At 35.4% G+C, this 18410-nt stretch overlaps 1 protein-coding gene across 3 annotated transcripts; it reads left to right on the forward strand.

Moving 5' to 3' along the window:
• The first annotated feature begins 18 nt into the window (after positions 1-18).
• Positions 19-9620, forward strand: LOC115450370 (probable cytochrome P450 9f2). 3 transcript variants are annotated; one of them, XM_030178369.2, is made up of 10 exons: positions 19-1121; positions 1888-2006; positions 3795-3958; positions 4730-4846; positions 5433-5647; positions 5765-5900; positions 6855-7073; positions 7689-7786; positions 8065-8233; positions 9134-9619. In XM_030178369.2, exons 1-10 carry the CDS (start codon positions 1035-1037, stop codon positions 9304-9306), a joined length of 1497 nt encoding a protein of 498 aa, XP_030034229.1. In that variant the 5' UTR covers positions 19-1034; the 3' UTR covers positions 9307-9619. The 3 variants fall into 3 exon arrangements, with proteins under 3 accessions (XP_030034229.1, XP_030034230.1, XP_037293743.1); XM_030178370.2 differs by lacking the exon at positions 1888-2006 and having other exon boundaries at positions 236-1121; positions 9134-9620; XM_037437846.1 differs by having other exon boundaries at positions 236-2006.
• The last annotated feature ends 8790 nt before the right edge of the window (positions 9621-18410 follow it).

Consider the following 18410-nt stretch of genomic DNA (forward strand, 5'->3'; position numbering starts at 1 on the left):
ATTGTCTTTTAAGTATTATTACGAATCCTTTGTATGGGAATATAGAAAAGTGTTGTTTTTAGACTATTTCAGTCAATTTTTTAAATTTTTTCTTCGTAAAAACCATCCTCGTAATTTAAGGAATTAGAAAAAAGAATTAGCGAAATCGGTTCAGCTGCTCTCGAGATTTGCGCTTAGCAAGACATTCAGCGATCCATTTTTATATTATAGACTATAATAAAATGGACGGTGAATGCCATATACCTGCGCCCGCGCTCCCTCGTTTCCTTCGTCATCGTGAGATTCGAATAAACCGGCTTGGTAAGAGCGCGAATATTAGACTTACCCTTTTATCACTTGGCGGCGCTACTAGTCGAACCATTAAACAAGTGTTTTAATTAAATAATAATATAGTTTTGACCTACTCTAATTTGCGTGAACTAAATTGTATCAGAGACAAAACATTGCGTCATATTTATGAGACAAAGATACATTATATATAACACAATAAAAGTAAATATACTGCTTTGTTATTTATATTCGTGTGCGTATGATTCCAATAAGTATATTTTATATGGTCAGGCATTCATGGCCTATGTAAACTGGGGAATCAAGAGGTCCTGGGTTCACAGCAAGGGTTGGTAGCAACACATTAAGTGGGTTTTCTCACATGACTAGGCCCTTTAAAAGCGATGGCGTCAGGAGGCACGTTGTAAAAATTTTGTCAAATCTCTTGTATAAAATGTTTAAAGAGTGACGCCGCTCATGCATGAAAGTAGGAAAGGACAAATTCCAATTAAAAATAATGTATCTTGTTCAAAATTAATGGACTTGCGGCCGATTTCAATAAACGACAACTGATTATAACGACATCTGTTCCAACAAGCCGGCATAATTGCATCGACTCTCGAACGGCGATCATCTCTCGTCAGTCGACATTCTATTGGACCTTGCTCCGCTTGCCATCAGGTGCAGTGGAGTCGCACAGTTGCCGTGTCTGCATTAAAAAAAATGACGGACGGCAAAAATCAACCAATCAGAACAGTTTGTTTCACATGCAAAATAAGTGCCTAAAGAAGACTTATTTTGATTGGTTTGTTCTTACGATGCCGCATTTAAGGATTGGCTCATTGCAATCGACGGTGAGTCATTTTTATAAATAACGTGTATGTATAGTTAATTCGACTGAGACCATTTATTAAATAAATAACGTTAATTTATGTAATGATAATTAAATGAAATATTTTATTCTACTTTACGAATAAGTTATTTTTAAAACCCTGTAAAATGTTCGCCTAGTTCAGGAGCCTCTGGAAATTTTAGTATTTAATCACGATTATTGCGATACTATTTATTTTAATATAATTATTCAGTATGTTTGATTTTATATAAACTACATGTATTTGTATGTCATACTATACAGGAAACCGATTTTATTAGTCTAATAATTTATTTATTTATTAAAATTGCATCAACTAAATAACAGTAGTAAACCTTAACATAATTAATAATTGAAGGCCACGATACTCTTACCAAATCAATAAAAAAACACCCTAATTTATCATCATAATGTTGTTTATTTTTTAAGACACTGCGGTGTGATATTATGAATAGTGTCTTGATACAAATATCGCAGAAGAAGTCACGTTTCAAACATGTATTTACATCGCAATTCCTTTATATGATACGTTTGTTAAGTAAATAAGTTATTACGTACTTTAGTTGGTTAGGTGTAGATACAGACGTTAATTTGAAACGTAATTTCTTTCCACCAACTTGTGTCATACCAAGCCAATTTATTAATAATTATATTTTATAATGTTCTTGGCTATTTCATTTATATTTTTTACATTATTTTGTTGTTATTTTGTGTATTTGCATAAACGTATTCATTATCATTTCGAGAAGAATGATTTGAAGTATTTGCCTGGTGTGCCTGTGTTTGGAAATATTCTCCTTAGTACTTTGGGCAGAAGACATAATGTTGAAGATATGGACGCTGTATATAAAGCATTCCCTGGAGAACGGTAAGTGTATTTAATTATACATACAAAACTTCACGCGTTTTTCCCTCGTCAGGGGCAGGCAGAGATGTAACACAGCCACATTTCGCCAGCTATATTAGGTCCCTATGATAGGGGGCAGGGCTATTGCCATTTACTGGCCACATTTCCAGACGCCGGACGCGTTTGAATAGAAAAACCTAATATAACTTTGCTTGATCCGGGATTCATACCCGAGACCTCAACACGATAGTCATACAGCACGCAATACAACTACACTACTACGTAATATTAAATTGAAAAAAGGAGCCTTATGATTTATAAGGATTCGGTGCTGTACAGGCGTTGTTATTTTTTGTAAGTACATACACACACAGAGAGAGAGATAGAGACAGAGAGAAAGAGAGAGATCACCTACATTTTTGACCTGTGTCGAGGGAAATAACAAGGGAAGTGGGCACGGAAATATAGAGGCCGGTTATACAAAGAGTGCTCGTCGTGCTACTGCTCGCGCTGACCGATGCTCCTTTTTTGTCCGTTTTTTAGAATAAATGAGCGGGAATCTCAGCGAATAGCCACGAATGCTTGTTACCACGTGCCATGATGACTCCGCTCTTCAATGTTCGAATGGAAAAACAATCAAATGTTGAATGATTAGCATATCTAATTATAGCAATGTTAAATAAAGTTTTAAACCATATAATATGAAACTAATTAGAACAACCATGTTTATTCAAATGGTCATATACAAAATTACTCGTATAGTGTAGTCGATAATATTTTAAAACCTAATTGTTAATTATTTGAATAATTCGCCAATGTTATTCATTGAAAGGCGAATATTGAAATATCGTGAGTGGGGAGTATTATTAGGAAAATATTCGCTGCGCGGGAGCAATGTGAGTACCTTAGTGTGGCTGAGTCGTAACATATTTATATAATAAAAAGAACAGTTTGTTGGTTTGGGCGCACTAACCTCAGCAACTACGAAATCGATTTTGAATTTTTACCAATAGGACGCTACATTACTCCTGAACGCTATAGGCTACATTTTATCTCGGGAAAATATTTATCCCAGAAAAACTTTTTTATGCCGGCGGAACCCCAAAAAAAAAACCCTAGTTTCATAAAGCAAGATGATGAAGGCAGTCCATCACTTTTATTTCTAATTAAAAGATAAAAGATATAATGCTCTAGCTATATTTTACTATTAGAGGGTTCAAACCTAGCAGAATTTATAAAATATATTTTATGTATATCTGTTATAGATTTTAGTTTCTTTACTTTAATTTCTTCGGGCAGCGATAGCCTAGTTGGTTGTGGACAGACTGCCGAGATTAATGTCCGCAGGTTCAAATCCCAAGGGCATACACCTCTGAATTTTCTAAAATTACTTAAAATTACGCTTTAACGGTGAAGGAAAACGTCTCGAGGGAACCTGCATACCTGAGGAGCTCTCTGTAGGAATTTCGAAGGTGTGTGAAGTCTACCAACCCGCACGAGGCCAGCGTGGTGGACTAAGGCCTAATCCCTCTCAGTAGTAGAGGAGGCCAGTGCCCATCAATGGCACAGTATATATTAATACAGGGCTGATATAATATTTTCTTCTAGTGATACTTCTTTTATATAGCCAGAGGTTTATATATATTTTTATTTAACTGTATTTATTAACCTTATAATTTCCCATTACTACAGTAAATGCTGACTTCACATACTTTATATAATCGTAAGAAAAACATGGTTTTAAAAATTAACGAGTATAACATGATTTCTTATGTTTACGCGAATGTTGAACATGAATGAACATTTTAGATACGTAGGCTACATAGAAGGGACCAAGCCCGTCATTCTAATTCGAGACCCTGAGCTAATGAAGAGGATAACGATAAAGGACTTCGAATACTTCGCGGACCGTAAGGAGTTCTTTCCCGTGGAAATAGCACCTTTGCTTGGAAACAGTATGATTAATACTAATGGTAAGAATTAATTTTACACAAGGGTAGGTAGAGGCACAAATGCACCCTCTTTCCGCCATGTTTATTCCGTCCTATGATGTGATAGGAGGCTTGCTTGTCGCTATAACGAGCATAAATTTTACATTTCTGATTAATACTGAGAAATTATGGTCATGCTGTGACAGCTTGTAATTAAAACAGCACTGCAGCAATTACTTATGGAATTGATAAAAAACAAACTATGTAAGGTGTATGTTTTGTTGGCTGTTCAAATAAATAAATAAATAATATCACTATATTTAAGTCTATCGAACCCGAGACTTCAGCACGGAAATTCCTGCAAAACAACTATGCTATGGAGATTTTTATATTGGTATAGATAGATGACAAGAGAGTAATGCTAAAAATATTTTTTTATAACCCTCACAAGACTGAATAGGTTTTAAAACATCCTAATATAAAATGGAAGCACCATTGGTAAATACCGCGTGGGTATGTACAATACAAAGTATCATCAGCAACAAAAGTAGCTGAACAAATTCAAAACCTCAAAATGCACAATTTGACTTCAATTGAGATATTAATTTTTATCTAAAAGTAAAACCTTTGAATATCATTTTAGTGAAATAAAAACGATTGATACCGACGCAAAAGTTTAATAGCAATTTGAAATTTTGAATTTATTAAACTATTTTTGTTGCTGACTGTACGTAAAGATGTTTTTTTTCATACTTACGCGGTGTTTACTAAGCTATTTAGGCGGTATTGTACAATCCCTCACATTGTTTTTAGGATACAAATGGCGCGAAATGCGGCTCAACTTGAGTGCGTCGTTTACCGGCTCCAAAATGCGGCAGATGTTTCCGTCCATGGTGGATGTCAGCGAAAACATCGTGAGCTATTTAAAAAGTAACGTATGCAACATATTCTTGTTCGTAAGTATAATATGGGGATGCTTGTTTTACTGGTGGTAAGGTTCGTAGGTTTCACCGCAATGTTTATTTCTGCCGCCAAGCAGCAGTGTGTCACTGTTGTGTTCCGGTTTGAAGGACAATGTAGCCAGTGTAACTACTGAACAGAATAAGACTTAACACCTCATGTCTCAGGATGGCGAGCGCAGTGGAATACCAAACAATACTTTGTAATTCTTTAAGATATTTACCCAAATACTCGTCTTTACCTCTGCTAACATAACTAAGGGATATTTTCAAAAATCCTAGTTTGATTTCTCAGTTTTTTTTAATTTAGTGCGAATATGGCGTGCGCATGAGTTTATTTCTGGCTGTTACCAGGCGACTGCGACGAATTTTCTCCGAGTAGTAGTAGCGGCATTAGAACGTGTGAAATTAAAATTACTATTTCACATCAAGACCTCAAATTTCAATTGCCCACACCAATATGCATTTGCGTCAAGATTTTTTACGTATAATGTAAAAAAGTTTTACAACCAGCATACCTGACTTTGTTGAATAACTGTCATACGTATTTTTAACAGGTTGTCAGGCCACGCCCGTGGATATGGTGGATACGATGCGTCGATACGCGAACGATACCATGGCGTCTGCATTTTTTGGTATACAAGTGAATTCTGTTGAAAATAGAAATAATGAATTCTATAAAACTGGAAAAGACGCGGCAGATTTTACAGTTTTGGACAAAGTTTGTTACTTTTTGGCCGTGCAGTCGCGGTTATTGGCCAAAGTCATGCAAGTATGTACTGATCTTTAAACCGCTAAGTTATGAGAAGACTTCTTATAGACACCTCGCTTTTTTGAGAGTTTTTGTACATTTTATATTATGTAATATTTACCTACATTTATTTTACAGATTTTGGGTATACAAATTTTCAGTATGAAGCAGATAAATTTTTTCAGAGACATTATAGCTAATAATATAAAGCTCAGGAAACAGAACAATATCTCTAGACCAGATTTCATACACCATTTATTGGATTTGCCGGGGGGTAGGTACTTATAATTCATAAAGGTTTCGAATGTAGTCAAACTCCAATTATGCGAGCATTAGTAAGGAAGATGCATGTTATTACAACGGTTTATAATACGCTATTGATATCGTTATGATAAGAAGAATGGAAAAAATACAAATATTCTTATTACATTTTTCTACATAGTTATATTAAGCGATAACTAAGAATGAAAACTATCGTAGTGTGGAATTTTGGACGCGAGATTGAACCCGCGACTTTTTTCTCAGTACTCTATTCCAATTCAATAAATAACCAAACAAGAAGAAAGAATTAACTAACTAAATAAAGAATAATGAAAAAAATTGAATAAATATGGCATCCCTGAGGTGAGGTCGGTACCAGGTCAGCAGGAACCAAGGGAGATATAAATTCATATCAAGCGCCACGTTTTGCTTTACACAACTTAATGTATTTATTATCTAATAAATGTTGACCTAAATTAACTGCGTAAATATTAACACGAGCTTACTTTTCACAGTTTGCAACCAATTTATTGCGTAATTTAGAATTATTTTTAATATCGTTGAATAGCATTTTTATTCACTACGGATTTTTTTATTAATAATTTTTCATCCACCAACTAATTTGCTGTTAGTACGATATATTTTTTATCCGCTAAACTGATAGTGACCACCGTACACAAGGGGATAAAGCCCGCCATACTGGCACACACAAGTGTGTCGCGTTCCAGGATCAGCCTGTAGTATTTTGGGTTGAAACAGGACGGCACAAATATCTCGACTGATAGGAGGTTCATTGGGGACAATGCCGCACCTGCATAAAGAAAGAAACTAATAATATCTCTTACTGAATGAATATATAGGCGTAAAATATTAACTATTATTATTATTATCACTGCTGTATTTTAATTTTTGATTCATAAATTTTAACCGATGATTCAGAAATAAACCTTAATCTTTTTGACTTTAGACTGGAATCCAGATGACATAACAGGTCAAGCATTCTTCGCCTTTCTGGCTGGTTACGAGACCTCTTCATCAATTCTGGCTATCTGCATCCACGAATTAGCACTAAATCCGGACATACAGGAACGTTTGTACCAGGAGATCAGAGCAAGCGCGGATGTACACAAGGAGTTAAATTACGACACCCTTGCCAGTTTGAAGTATTTGGACTGTTATTTAAATGGTAAGACTAAAGGTGTCTTTTCATATACAGGGTCATTTTGACATTACGTTAGTAAATGAAACCATATAATCTTCTTCGCCTTTGCTGGCATTGTGCCAAAAATCTCCCATTAATAATATAATATTTTTGCCAAAAATTTTGATTTTAATTTTCCGAGTTTTTTTCATTTTGTAGTTTAATGCGAATATGGCGTGTGCGTTACTGTATTTCTAACTGAAAGTATGATGTTGCCGCTGCAACGATTTCTCCTAGAGTAGTAGTGGCATTAGGGCGTGTAAAATTAAAATTACTTTTTATCAATATTTATTTTGTTCGAAACTTACACTTTTTTATTTTACAATTACGGCTTAAGTAACTTATTGTAAAGTGTTATATCCAAGTAGATAAATATGTGGTTTCATTTAGAAACGCAATTTCAAAACGAGCCTGTATACATATCAGCTAAATGAATACCAACCGGTAAAGAAGAGAAAAAGAAATAGCGAAGGGAAGAAAATTGTTTGAATTCCAAAAATCTTTGCAAAAACACTTTACTTGTGGTTTAGTATTTACATGTTTTCCTGTTGGAATTTAGATGGATCAATCTTTACAAAATCTTCTGTTACTATTTTTCAGAGATTAACCGTAAGTGGGCAGCAGCTATAGTCATGGACCGAATTTGCACACGAACTTATGAACTACCACCGCCTAGAGAAGGAGGCAAACCATATAAAGTGAGTAAATATATATAATAAAGTTTTACATCCATTACAGTCCTAACCTAAATTGTCGGACAACTTAACGCAAGCATCACACAAATGGTTTATTAACGAAATTTTTTATAAGTGAAATAAAATTTAAAGTTGCTCAATTTTTCCTAACTTTTCCACTTAAAAATATTTATATTACTTCTATTAGTGTTCCGTTCATTAGATTTTTAAATGATCACGCTCAGACATGCGCAGCGAGGAACTTTGTTTTGTAATATGTAAGTATGGACTTTGCACCTCAGGTAATGCCCGGCCAACTGGTATACAACGTGGTGAATCCAGTCCACATGGATCCGAAGTACCATGTCAACCCTGAGGTACTGGACCCTGATAGGTTCTCCGACGAGAACAGACCTAACATAAAACAGTTTACGTTCCTGCCGTTTGGAATGGGCCCGAGGCGGTGTTTGGGTGCGTATTACTCACTAATAAGACAGACCTTTACGTAGCAGTGAACAAAAATGCGTTTGCTGGTTGTAGTATATATCTTATATCCGCCCGGACAGCGACCAATGTACACAAGGTGTTAAATACCACCATAGTGGCCCACGTAACTGTGTCGCGTTCCGGGATCAGCCTGTGTATATCCAGTTCCAACAGGCCGGCATAATTGTGTCGACTGTCGAGGGGTAATCATCTCGCGTCAATCGTCATTCTATTGGATCCCACTCCACTTACCACAAGGTGCAGGTCACTTTGCCGTGCTACTTTTAAAAATAATCTCCAGAAAACTAAGTATTATACAAAATAAGATATTTGAATAAAAGTAGATTATTATTGACTCGCGGTTGTGTTAACATAATGTTTAATATGTTCAATAATGCATATTTATGTAATAATTTCTAACTGACTGTCTATTTAAATGTTTGTAGATATATTTTTTTTTCACCTCCAATAAAACTGCAATTATTTTTAATATTCCAAAGGTTAGTTTTACGATTTAAATTTTTAATAGAGTTTACTTTGTGGAAAGTTCTTTATTTGCTTATTAAAGTCATGATAAAATTAAGATTTTTTTGTGATTTAGTGTAGATATAGTATTTAGTATTAAAATTATAGATAATATATATTATTTAATTTGGGGAAGGCGTGACAACAAGTTCTTGTAAAATTATATCTCAGTAATGAATGTTAAAAAAAAAACATATTATAACCAATACTCAATCATTTACTAATATTAGGTTAAAAAAGAAAAATATATTTATGTAAATATTATATTTTTTTAACTCCTTTAAAAGTTTATCGGATATAAAAAAAATATATGAAAAAGTTACAAGCTATTTTAATGTAAAATGACGTATATATTTTTAGGTTTACAATTCGCAACAATGCAGATGAAATTGATACTCTATCAAATGGTATTAAACTTCGAGATACAGAAATGCGAGATGACCACAGACCCCATCCGAATGTACCCCAGCGTGCTGATTATCAAGTCCATTGGAGGAACATGGGTTCGAATACGTCACAGGCTTCGAACGTAACCTAATTTTGATTTCAGAATAGAACTGTTAACGGAATTCTATTTTTAAATTTAAGTTTAAAATTCTAATTTCAAATTTTGGTAAATGAGACGCGTAGTTGTTAACATAATTATAGGTATATGAAATTGGCGGTATCGGAATATCGAAAGCATTTTCCTTGCGAGGTGATGAGGCCTTAAATGTTTAAGTATGTATTCAGACAATGGTGTAGAAACGCCTGAAATGTTTTTAATGTATTGAATATTGATGCTGAAGATCTTTTTCTGATTATTCTGGTTTATATGCTTTAATATTTTTATACAATAAATATATATTTTTTATTTAATTCGTTTTTCAAATCAATTTATCATTCACCCCGAGAAGCAGTCAGCAGTATATAAATGAGCAAAACCTACTATTGATTTCTTCCTAACAGAATTTCGGCCACGGCGGTCAAACTCAATAAAGATCAGCCAGGTACGCAGGAGATACTATAGTGCACTAGTGTGTGTGCAATACACAGGTGCACTCTCTGTTCCTTACTAATTAAAAAACCTTACTAAATCTTCAATACTTTTCCCTCGTAATAAGAATATAGTGTTTAAAATAGTCCCCATACGCATGTACCATTGCCAGCACTATGGTAATTTGCCACATTCCAAGTGACATCGCGTCGAATGGCAACATTAAAAGTTTGCAAAACACTGACATAAAATGAACAGGCCCGCTTTATCAACACATTGAGTTTGGAAACATACGGATGCGTATTTCGTGCGTAAACGCTCATTAAAACTTTGTATGGATAAGGTTTGGTGCAGTGCGAATGGTCATTAGTTTTACCTCATTTTTTTAATTATTTTTTTTATTGCCTTTAAATGCCGAGACGAGCTTGCCGTTCGTCTGATGGTAAGCGATACGACCGCCCATAAACAGTAGCAACACCATCCAATAACATGAAAGTATTGTTTAATATTCTACTGCGCTCGCCATCCTGAGACATGGAGATGTTAAGTCTTAATATGTCCAGTAGTGACAGTTAGTAGTCTAATGCTAGAGCAGTAGGTAGTCTTTAATTATTGTTTAAATAGAGATGAACCGCAGACGTCTTACCTTGAAATTTGAAGACATTGGCTAAATGGAATCGCGAAATTAGTCTATGATTCTATTATACTCAATGCGGCATCAGCTAGTTATCAAAACATTATTTACTCTTTATTTTTAAATGAAATATTAAGATTTTATTAATATTTGTTCTACTGAATTTAAGCAAACTTAAAGTCTAATATCGCTAATGACAACTTTATATCAATCTTGTTGGGGTTGTAGCACAAAAAATCTAACTTTTAGCTATTTTTATACATCCTTAGATCCGTATCCGGATCAATAGAGCTAGAAACTAGAAATGATTTACCGAATGATTGCTGGAAGTCTTTCGGCGAGTGTTCTGATTGACAGGCGCGCATTATTCAGTGAGTATTAGCTCTTGTGCTTCTCCCACACAAAAGGAGGGAGAGTTCTCGCCGGCAGTGTAAACGGTCACCGAATGACTATACCTATACATATACGATAATATTACCAAGGAAATATGTTTATACACTATCTCTTTACTCACACGAAATCTTCATCTATAGTATATTTCTTAAGCGAGAAAAGAGCCGAGTACATCGCTTCTTCGTCAGCAGTGAGACAAGTGCTGTAATATTGCGATTAAGGTGTATGTCATTTTAAAAATATATATTTGAAAATCACGCAGTCACCAATCCTTTAACATAATTGCTCATAACAACACCATCTAAGTGTATTAGACTCCTCCAATCCAATCTACTATACATTTTCCACACGCGTTTCAGCTTCTCCCATCGAAATCCAATCCTGTATATTCCGAATCCTAAATAACACACATTTGGCAGGCTCTCGTCGTGTTTTTAGAACAAGTACGTTTTAACTCGCCACTGTGGTACTGTCATAACCGTGCCTGCAAATGGGATTTTACTATTGGCCGCATTTAGTTCAGCTCATGCGTTTAACAGAGATTTTCCGATCGTATTCGGATATTCCCGTTTCGTTAAACTGTTCGTTGTTTCTGTTCCTCGCGTATAATTTGGTTTATTATTTCGCGTTTGACATTAGTGTGTATATCTGGTTGGTTTTGGCACATTGATTAGTATCAGTTGTTATTTGTTTATGCAATGCTTTGTAATTCAAGGAGTTGGATGGTGTTTGTACTGTTTATGGGCGGTCGTATCGCTTATCATCAGGTGAACGGCAAGCTCGTCTCGTCATTCAAAGTAATAAAAAAAAATGCAATTAAAGGACATCGACAGTAGAGTAGCCCATGGCGAATAAAATATACTAATGTTATATGTGTACGTAGATCGTCCTATGTGACGTTTACAACAGGACATGATTTGTAATAAAGATTGGATTAGGTTGTTCTTGTATTTCATGCAACTAAATAATGACATCGACAGTGTAGTGGATTATGGAGTACATTTTTTCCTAGGTGATATTAATCCACGTGCATACACTTTAGACATTTACATATTTACTATCCTTTGACGTCAAAGTTGAAATTAATATATTTAATGAAACTGCATCACCAGAATCATACTGGCTTACTTTGGATGTGTTGACAGACTCGTCAACATGAACCATCTGGTCTACAATGAAATGAAATAATTTGTCTCGATCCATAAAATGATAAACATTATTTAGATACCATCAAAAATGTCTGCCACCAGTTCGGATGCTAAGGAACAGACTCGTCAACATATGTAAACCATGTGTCTTAACACAATGAAATGAATTAATTTATTTACATATAATAGTAAACATTATTTAGATTCCATCAAAAATTTCTACCACCAGTTCAGAAAGCAGTTTCCACTAGAAAAGAATGGGCAAGAAACTCTAGTATTCTTCTAGAACAATCTAAACAAATTAAGTGCCCGGTTGGAACACAAACGATCAAAAATATGAACGAAGGCCGCGTCAGACTAGTTAGCGTGCAATTTGCAAGTTATTTTAATGTTAATCCAGCGGTCGCGGTGAAGCGTGCTCCATAAATTCGCCCCGTCACCGCTCAGCCAGACTATAATCTGTTGCTATTATTATGGACACCCCCCGCGGGACGTGGGTTGATGATAAATTATTATAGATTAGCCAAATAGATTGGAAAATCTTGCGACCTACATGTTTATACGAAAAATTTGCTTTCGAATATCGTTCATGTTTTGCTGATGTTATTTCTGCTGGGTTTAGGTGTTTTATAGAATCACGACTTTTTTCCCTTTTCAGGGGTAGGTAGAGGTGTAACACAACCATTCACCAGATACGTTAGGTCTCATGTAATAGGGGACGCTTTTATTGCCATTTATCGGACACTATATATACGTATATAGCTGAAGAGTTTGTTTTTCAAGTCATATTGCTGTCCCATACTACGGATAGGAATTGAGACATCGACCTACGAGTTAAAAACTAGCGTCAAACCTTACGAGGTTTTTTTTATTAAAATTGTCATATAGAACATGTAACTAAGTATAGAGCTTAAACCTTTAAACGGGTATATCAGAAAAGCATTTACCAGGAGGTCATAAAATCAAAATACTATGCTATGATATCGATGCATGACTAATTTCAAAAGAAATGTATGCCAACGAAATAAGTTTATACATAACTAGAGACAATATTGGCGACCGTCGAGTAATTTAACATCCTAACTGCCATGTTAAGTTTGTATTTTAACTATTATATCGGATATATTGGCTTTAAATCGAAACATAATGTTTCTTAGACGCAGTTTCCTCGAGAGAGGCCATAAATGACGCGAATTTCATATTTTATTACATCTCATAATAACACTATTTCTTGTTTATGTCGCCCTGGTACGTCGACCTCGTCAATAATGTATGAGTTTGGGTAAAGCTAATCGTTTAGGGATTATATAAAATATGTTTCATGTTAGGAAATATATTAAACATATTTACAGACTTACTTATTAAAATTTCGCAAAGCTATGCTTAGTTAAAATACAAATTTACTCGATCAGCTGTAAGTCAAAACTCGCCATCTTGCCTCTTAAACTAGGAACCCGTGATGTTTTTGACAGCTATTTAAGCATTTCTTAACCACCTCTTAACGCTAAAACAAGTTAATTAGTAAGTCTGTTAGTTTATAAGTACCTCCGTTTTGTCTATTTCCATAACCAAACACACATCATGATTTTATCTCTGAGAGCTTAGGCAGAGGTGCAACTATGGCACCTACTTTGACGTAATAGGAGCAAGCCTATAACCATATCGGCTTGAAATTTCATTCTTCAGATTGATAGCGAAGGGAAAAAACCAAATATCACTGCCCGATTTGGTATTCAAACGCGGACCCTCACAGCAGTGAACTTACCGGCAGTACTACCAAGCGATCGAAGTTGACTTAATATCAGCCCTGTACTATACACTGTCCCACTGCTAGGCACGGGCCTCCTCTACTACTGAGAGGGATTAGGCCTTAGCCCACCACGCTGGCCTAGTACGGCTTGGTAGACTTCACATACCTTCGAAATTATTAAGGAGAACTTCTTAGGTATGCAGATTTCCTCATGATGTTTTCCTTCACCGTTAAAACAAGCGATAATTTACAATAATATATACATAACTTAAGAAAAGTCAGAGGTGCGTGCCCTTGGGATTTGAACTTGCGGACACTCATCTCGGCAGTCCGTTCCACTCCCAACTAAGCGATCGCTGCTTTATAGTAGCAAGTAAGTAAATCATTATATCGGTCATAATCTGTTATGTTTGTGGCGAAACCTCAAAATTCGCAGATATTTCATTGCTATTAGACATTTTACAAGACTCTGTTTCTAACATCGACGTTCTCGAAGCCGAGAACCAATCCGATGGACAGACCAGATTAAAGACTCGTCTGCCACCCAGTTTACATAAAACAGTTGAAGATGCAATGAACAGAAACCGGTGGAGACAAATAATTCGCTCTAAATGCGATACATCCAATGATGACCACGATCCTCAGTCATGAGGGACCGACTACAGAGAGAGTTTAGACATCGATATATTATATTATGTACTTCGTACTAGATCTGACGTTCTTAACACTTTCTGTGTTCAATTGAAATGTACTGTAATTCGGTATTGGGTGCGATTTGGCTTATATTCTATATAAAGCGCTTTAGCACTGCACGTTTAAAAAGTTTGATTAGCCAACGCTTGATATTTTAGCGCTGCAGCGAACTTTAGTCTACCTCCAGATTTTGAACAAATAGTTTATAGGGACTTCGTGTCTATAGAATATACGTCAATGTGTTTAGATAACAAACGTTTGACGCGCGTTTACAACCACAAGTTTTTGTATGTATTTTGATCTAGGGCCTTATTCTATATGACACTGTAAACGCCTAACGCGGCCGTATTATCTTCGTGAAATTTGCGTGGAATTCTTCTGTATGCCAATTTTTATTGTCTTAAACGTGACGCGGTGTGTTACGCACTGACAAAATCAAGTGTTGGATAGAGAATAAGGCCACAGAGCGTTCACGTGTTAACGCGCGTATCACTAACACGTATCTAACTTGTCAACTGTATGGGATCTAATATACTATAATTGGATCACTAAAAAAATTTAACGTCAGACTGTGTTGAAAAGTCGCTCGTCTGCAACAACCCTTTTTACTTTCGTTCCTTTGTATCATAATTTTAACACACGACAGGTGGCATTACAGTTGCGAGTCAAGTCTCGAAGGGGTCGCAAATAACATGGAGTGGGGATGAGCTCATTACTGTTAATAAAGTACGTTTGTTCACCAACATTTTATAGGTACCAACTTGCGACTAATTGTCGATTTAAGATTTGTTAGTATACAATTTTAATATTAAAATGGTGAGTGACATGAGAGTGAACACAATAGATTAGTTTCGTTATAAATATATTTGCTATGGGTTACAAAGCTATGACTGTTAAGATTATTGTTATTATGATTTTCAACCAGCTGAAATGATATTGAAATACTTCCTTATTACTGTTTGTAGAAAGACAAGTAGTGTAAAAAAATGAAAAAAATACATTTTTAATTATTTTATAATTTTCTTACAAGAATAAGATTCCACTCAGTCCCAAGTTCGAAATGTAAATCAAGGATCAAATACAACGGTTTTGAAATTAAACTAATTTTCGGATTCTATCGCGGTTTTTTATATTTTAGTTTTCTCCCGACATTTCGAATACTTTGCAGCCTTCATGGTTACGGGGGGTGGGGGTGGGGGGGGACTGAGGTGTTGATCATCCGTAAAGTCAAAGTTACAATATTTACCATCATTTTACAATTATACAACTTTTTTAAAATAATAGCTGTCGGTGGTCCGATTTTCATACATTTAACGGTTTTTTCATACAACGGTTTTCATACATTTTTAAACCAAGTCTCAACAGCGACTTTTAATTGTCCAGTCTGCACGCCCCGCAGCATAGAGTTTCGCCATTTTAAACATTACACTCACCGTTAGGTTCCGTGTAATGGCCACCTCGGCTATGACAAAGTAAATAAACGCTAAAAGCGAGCTGTAATTTTTATCTGTTAGTAGATGTACAATTATGGAAGGTTATATAAAAGGGTTTTGATGTTCTATGTTGATCACTGTCAGTGTCGATAGATGGCGTTGATTTTATTCGTTTTTGAAGGATTCAAGTTTATATCGTGATTTTAGATGTGATTTTTTCATAATATAAATTATATGATCTAAGATTTCCAACATGAGTATGTTATTATATTCTATTGATGTGATTTTGGTTATAAAAATTATCCAACGCAATTTTCCTTATTTTATTGCAACATAATTTAACATTACATTATTTCCTACCAAACTTAATCCCAACAACTTTAATATACATAATAAACAGACATTTAGTCACAACATCGCATCAACAATGCACATGTACCCTCCAATTTCGTCCAATCTCACCCAAACAAGTTCCAACAAAAACGAGGGAAACTCGTGGAAAACAAGAAAACCCTTCGTGATGTAGAGACGTTGACGCCGCATTTGACCCGAGACGGTTGTTGTGGTTTATTCAGATAGCATTGTGTTGGGCCAAAGAATAAGCGGAGTGTTAAGAGTAAGCGATAGCGATTTGTATTTAATATTTTAGTTGTAGGTATTTATTAGTATATATGCAGGCCGCATTTCATAGGTCCGTTTTGAAATGTATGTTAATTAATTGTTTAAAAAGCGGCGATAGCCTAGTTGGGTGTGGAATGCCGAGACGGCTGTCCGCAGGTTCAAATCCCAAGGGCAAACACCCTATTACTTTTCTAAAAAAAATATTTGAATTCTTTGTGAGTTATCGCTTGCTTTAACGGTAAAGGAAAAATCGTGACGAAACCTGTACACCTGAGTTGTTCAGTATTGGAATTTTGAGGTTGTGTGAAGTCTACCAATCCGCACTAGGCCAGCGTGGTGGACTAAGGTCTAACCCCTGTCATAATAATAATTATTATTGTATGCTGATATAATGGCTGCTGATATAAAGGCTGATATAATAATTATTATTATTATATGTTAATTGGACTTCATGTGACTATGACGATGATGATTAAATAGTTAAATTGGGTTATGAAATGGGATGATTTGTATAAATGAGCGTGATGTATGTTTTCAACAGATCGGTTGAGTTGATTCACGAGGGATGTTTATCTCTCGTCAGTTGATACTGTGTTTGGTTGCTACTAAAGTTTCGCCAGGAGCAGTGCTGGAGGGAAGGAACTTTATCGTGGCTATATATAAATACTAGCCTTTACTCGCGACTCCGCCTGTATAAAAGAGTTTCTGGGATAAAAGTCCCACTAAATATTCTTCAATCACAAAAAGTGTCTTAAGGTCTCCATATCAAATTTCATAGGAATCCATTGGGTAGTTTTTTAATTTATCGCCTTCAGACAGATGTGGCGGGGGACTTTCTCTTACAATATGTTGTTAGATTTTTTTAAGAGGAACAATTCCGTCATACGTAATTGTTTACGCAGCGTACGCAAAGAAAACTCTCAAAAGGAATAAATATTCCCTGTTTTTGCAACATTTTTATTGATGCTCTAGTTCTATTAGTCTCAGCGAGATGTTATATAGCCTATAGCCTTCGCTGATAAATGGGCTATCCAATACTAAAAAAATTCAATTCGAACCAGTAGTTTCCGAGACAAGCACGTTCAAACTAAGAAACTCTTCAGCTTTATATATTTATTTAAAACTTTATGTACACCATAAATATAAGAAAGAAGACAAAGTATACAGATGGTGGAAATTATTAAAACATCGGTGGTACAATAATAGTATAGAAGTATATATTTAGGCGTTGAACAAATGCTTTTAACTAACTATTATATTAATATTTTTTACTGATATAAAATCCACCAATCAATACCATGAGATTCGACACCAGCGCTGCACATGGCCGCACCGAATATCTAGTGTTTCACGATATCTCATTTTATTACACTATTATTATAAAATTGCATTGTTATTGTACGTCTCATGTTTACACGATTTCATAAAATAGTTTTTTAAACTTTAAAATAAAATACGAGTGTATATGCACATTATTTCTGAACTAAGATCGCGTTTCAACTTTATATGAAAATGTAAAGGATTGTGGAATGCTTTTTGTGATATTTTCTTTTTAAAATTGTCGCACCGAAATGATAAGTTGAATGTATGAGATGTTTTGAAACATACAAGACGAGATTGGATGTAATACTTTTGTAAATTGCATCTGTCAGCTTAACCAGCGAGGGATAATATAAACCTGAAGGAGGGAATGGAACTGATACATACATACAAATATAGTTTCACGCCTCTATCCCATAGGGGTAGGCAGAGACTATGGATTGCCACATTGCACGATTCTGGCATACTTCTCGCGCTTCCTCCACCTTCATTAATCTTTTCATGCATTCCCGCCAGTTCCGGGTACTTTTGATCTGGCTTTTACTGAGAATGTCAGATATCTGACATTCGAAGGTTCGGCGCGGTCGACCCCTACCGGATCTTCCATCCACATTCGCCTTATTAACCCTCTTTGTCAGTCTCTTATCATCCATCCTCTCCAAATGCCCA

This window comes from Manduca sexta, chromosome 12, assembly GCF_014839805.1.
Source record: "Manduca sexta isolate Smith_Timp_Sample1 chromosome 12, JHU_Msex_v1.0, whole genome shotgun sequence".
In the NCBI taxonomy this organism is placed as follows: domain Eukaryota; kingdom Metazoa; phylum Arthropoda; class Insecta; order Lepidoptera; family Sphingidae; genus Manduca; species Manduca sexta.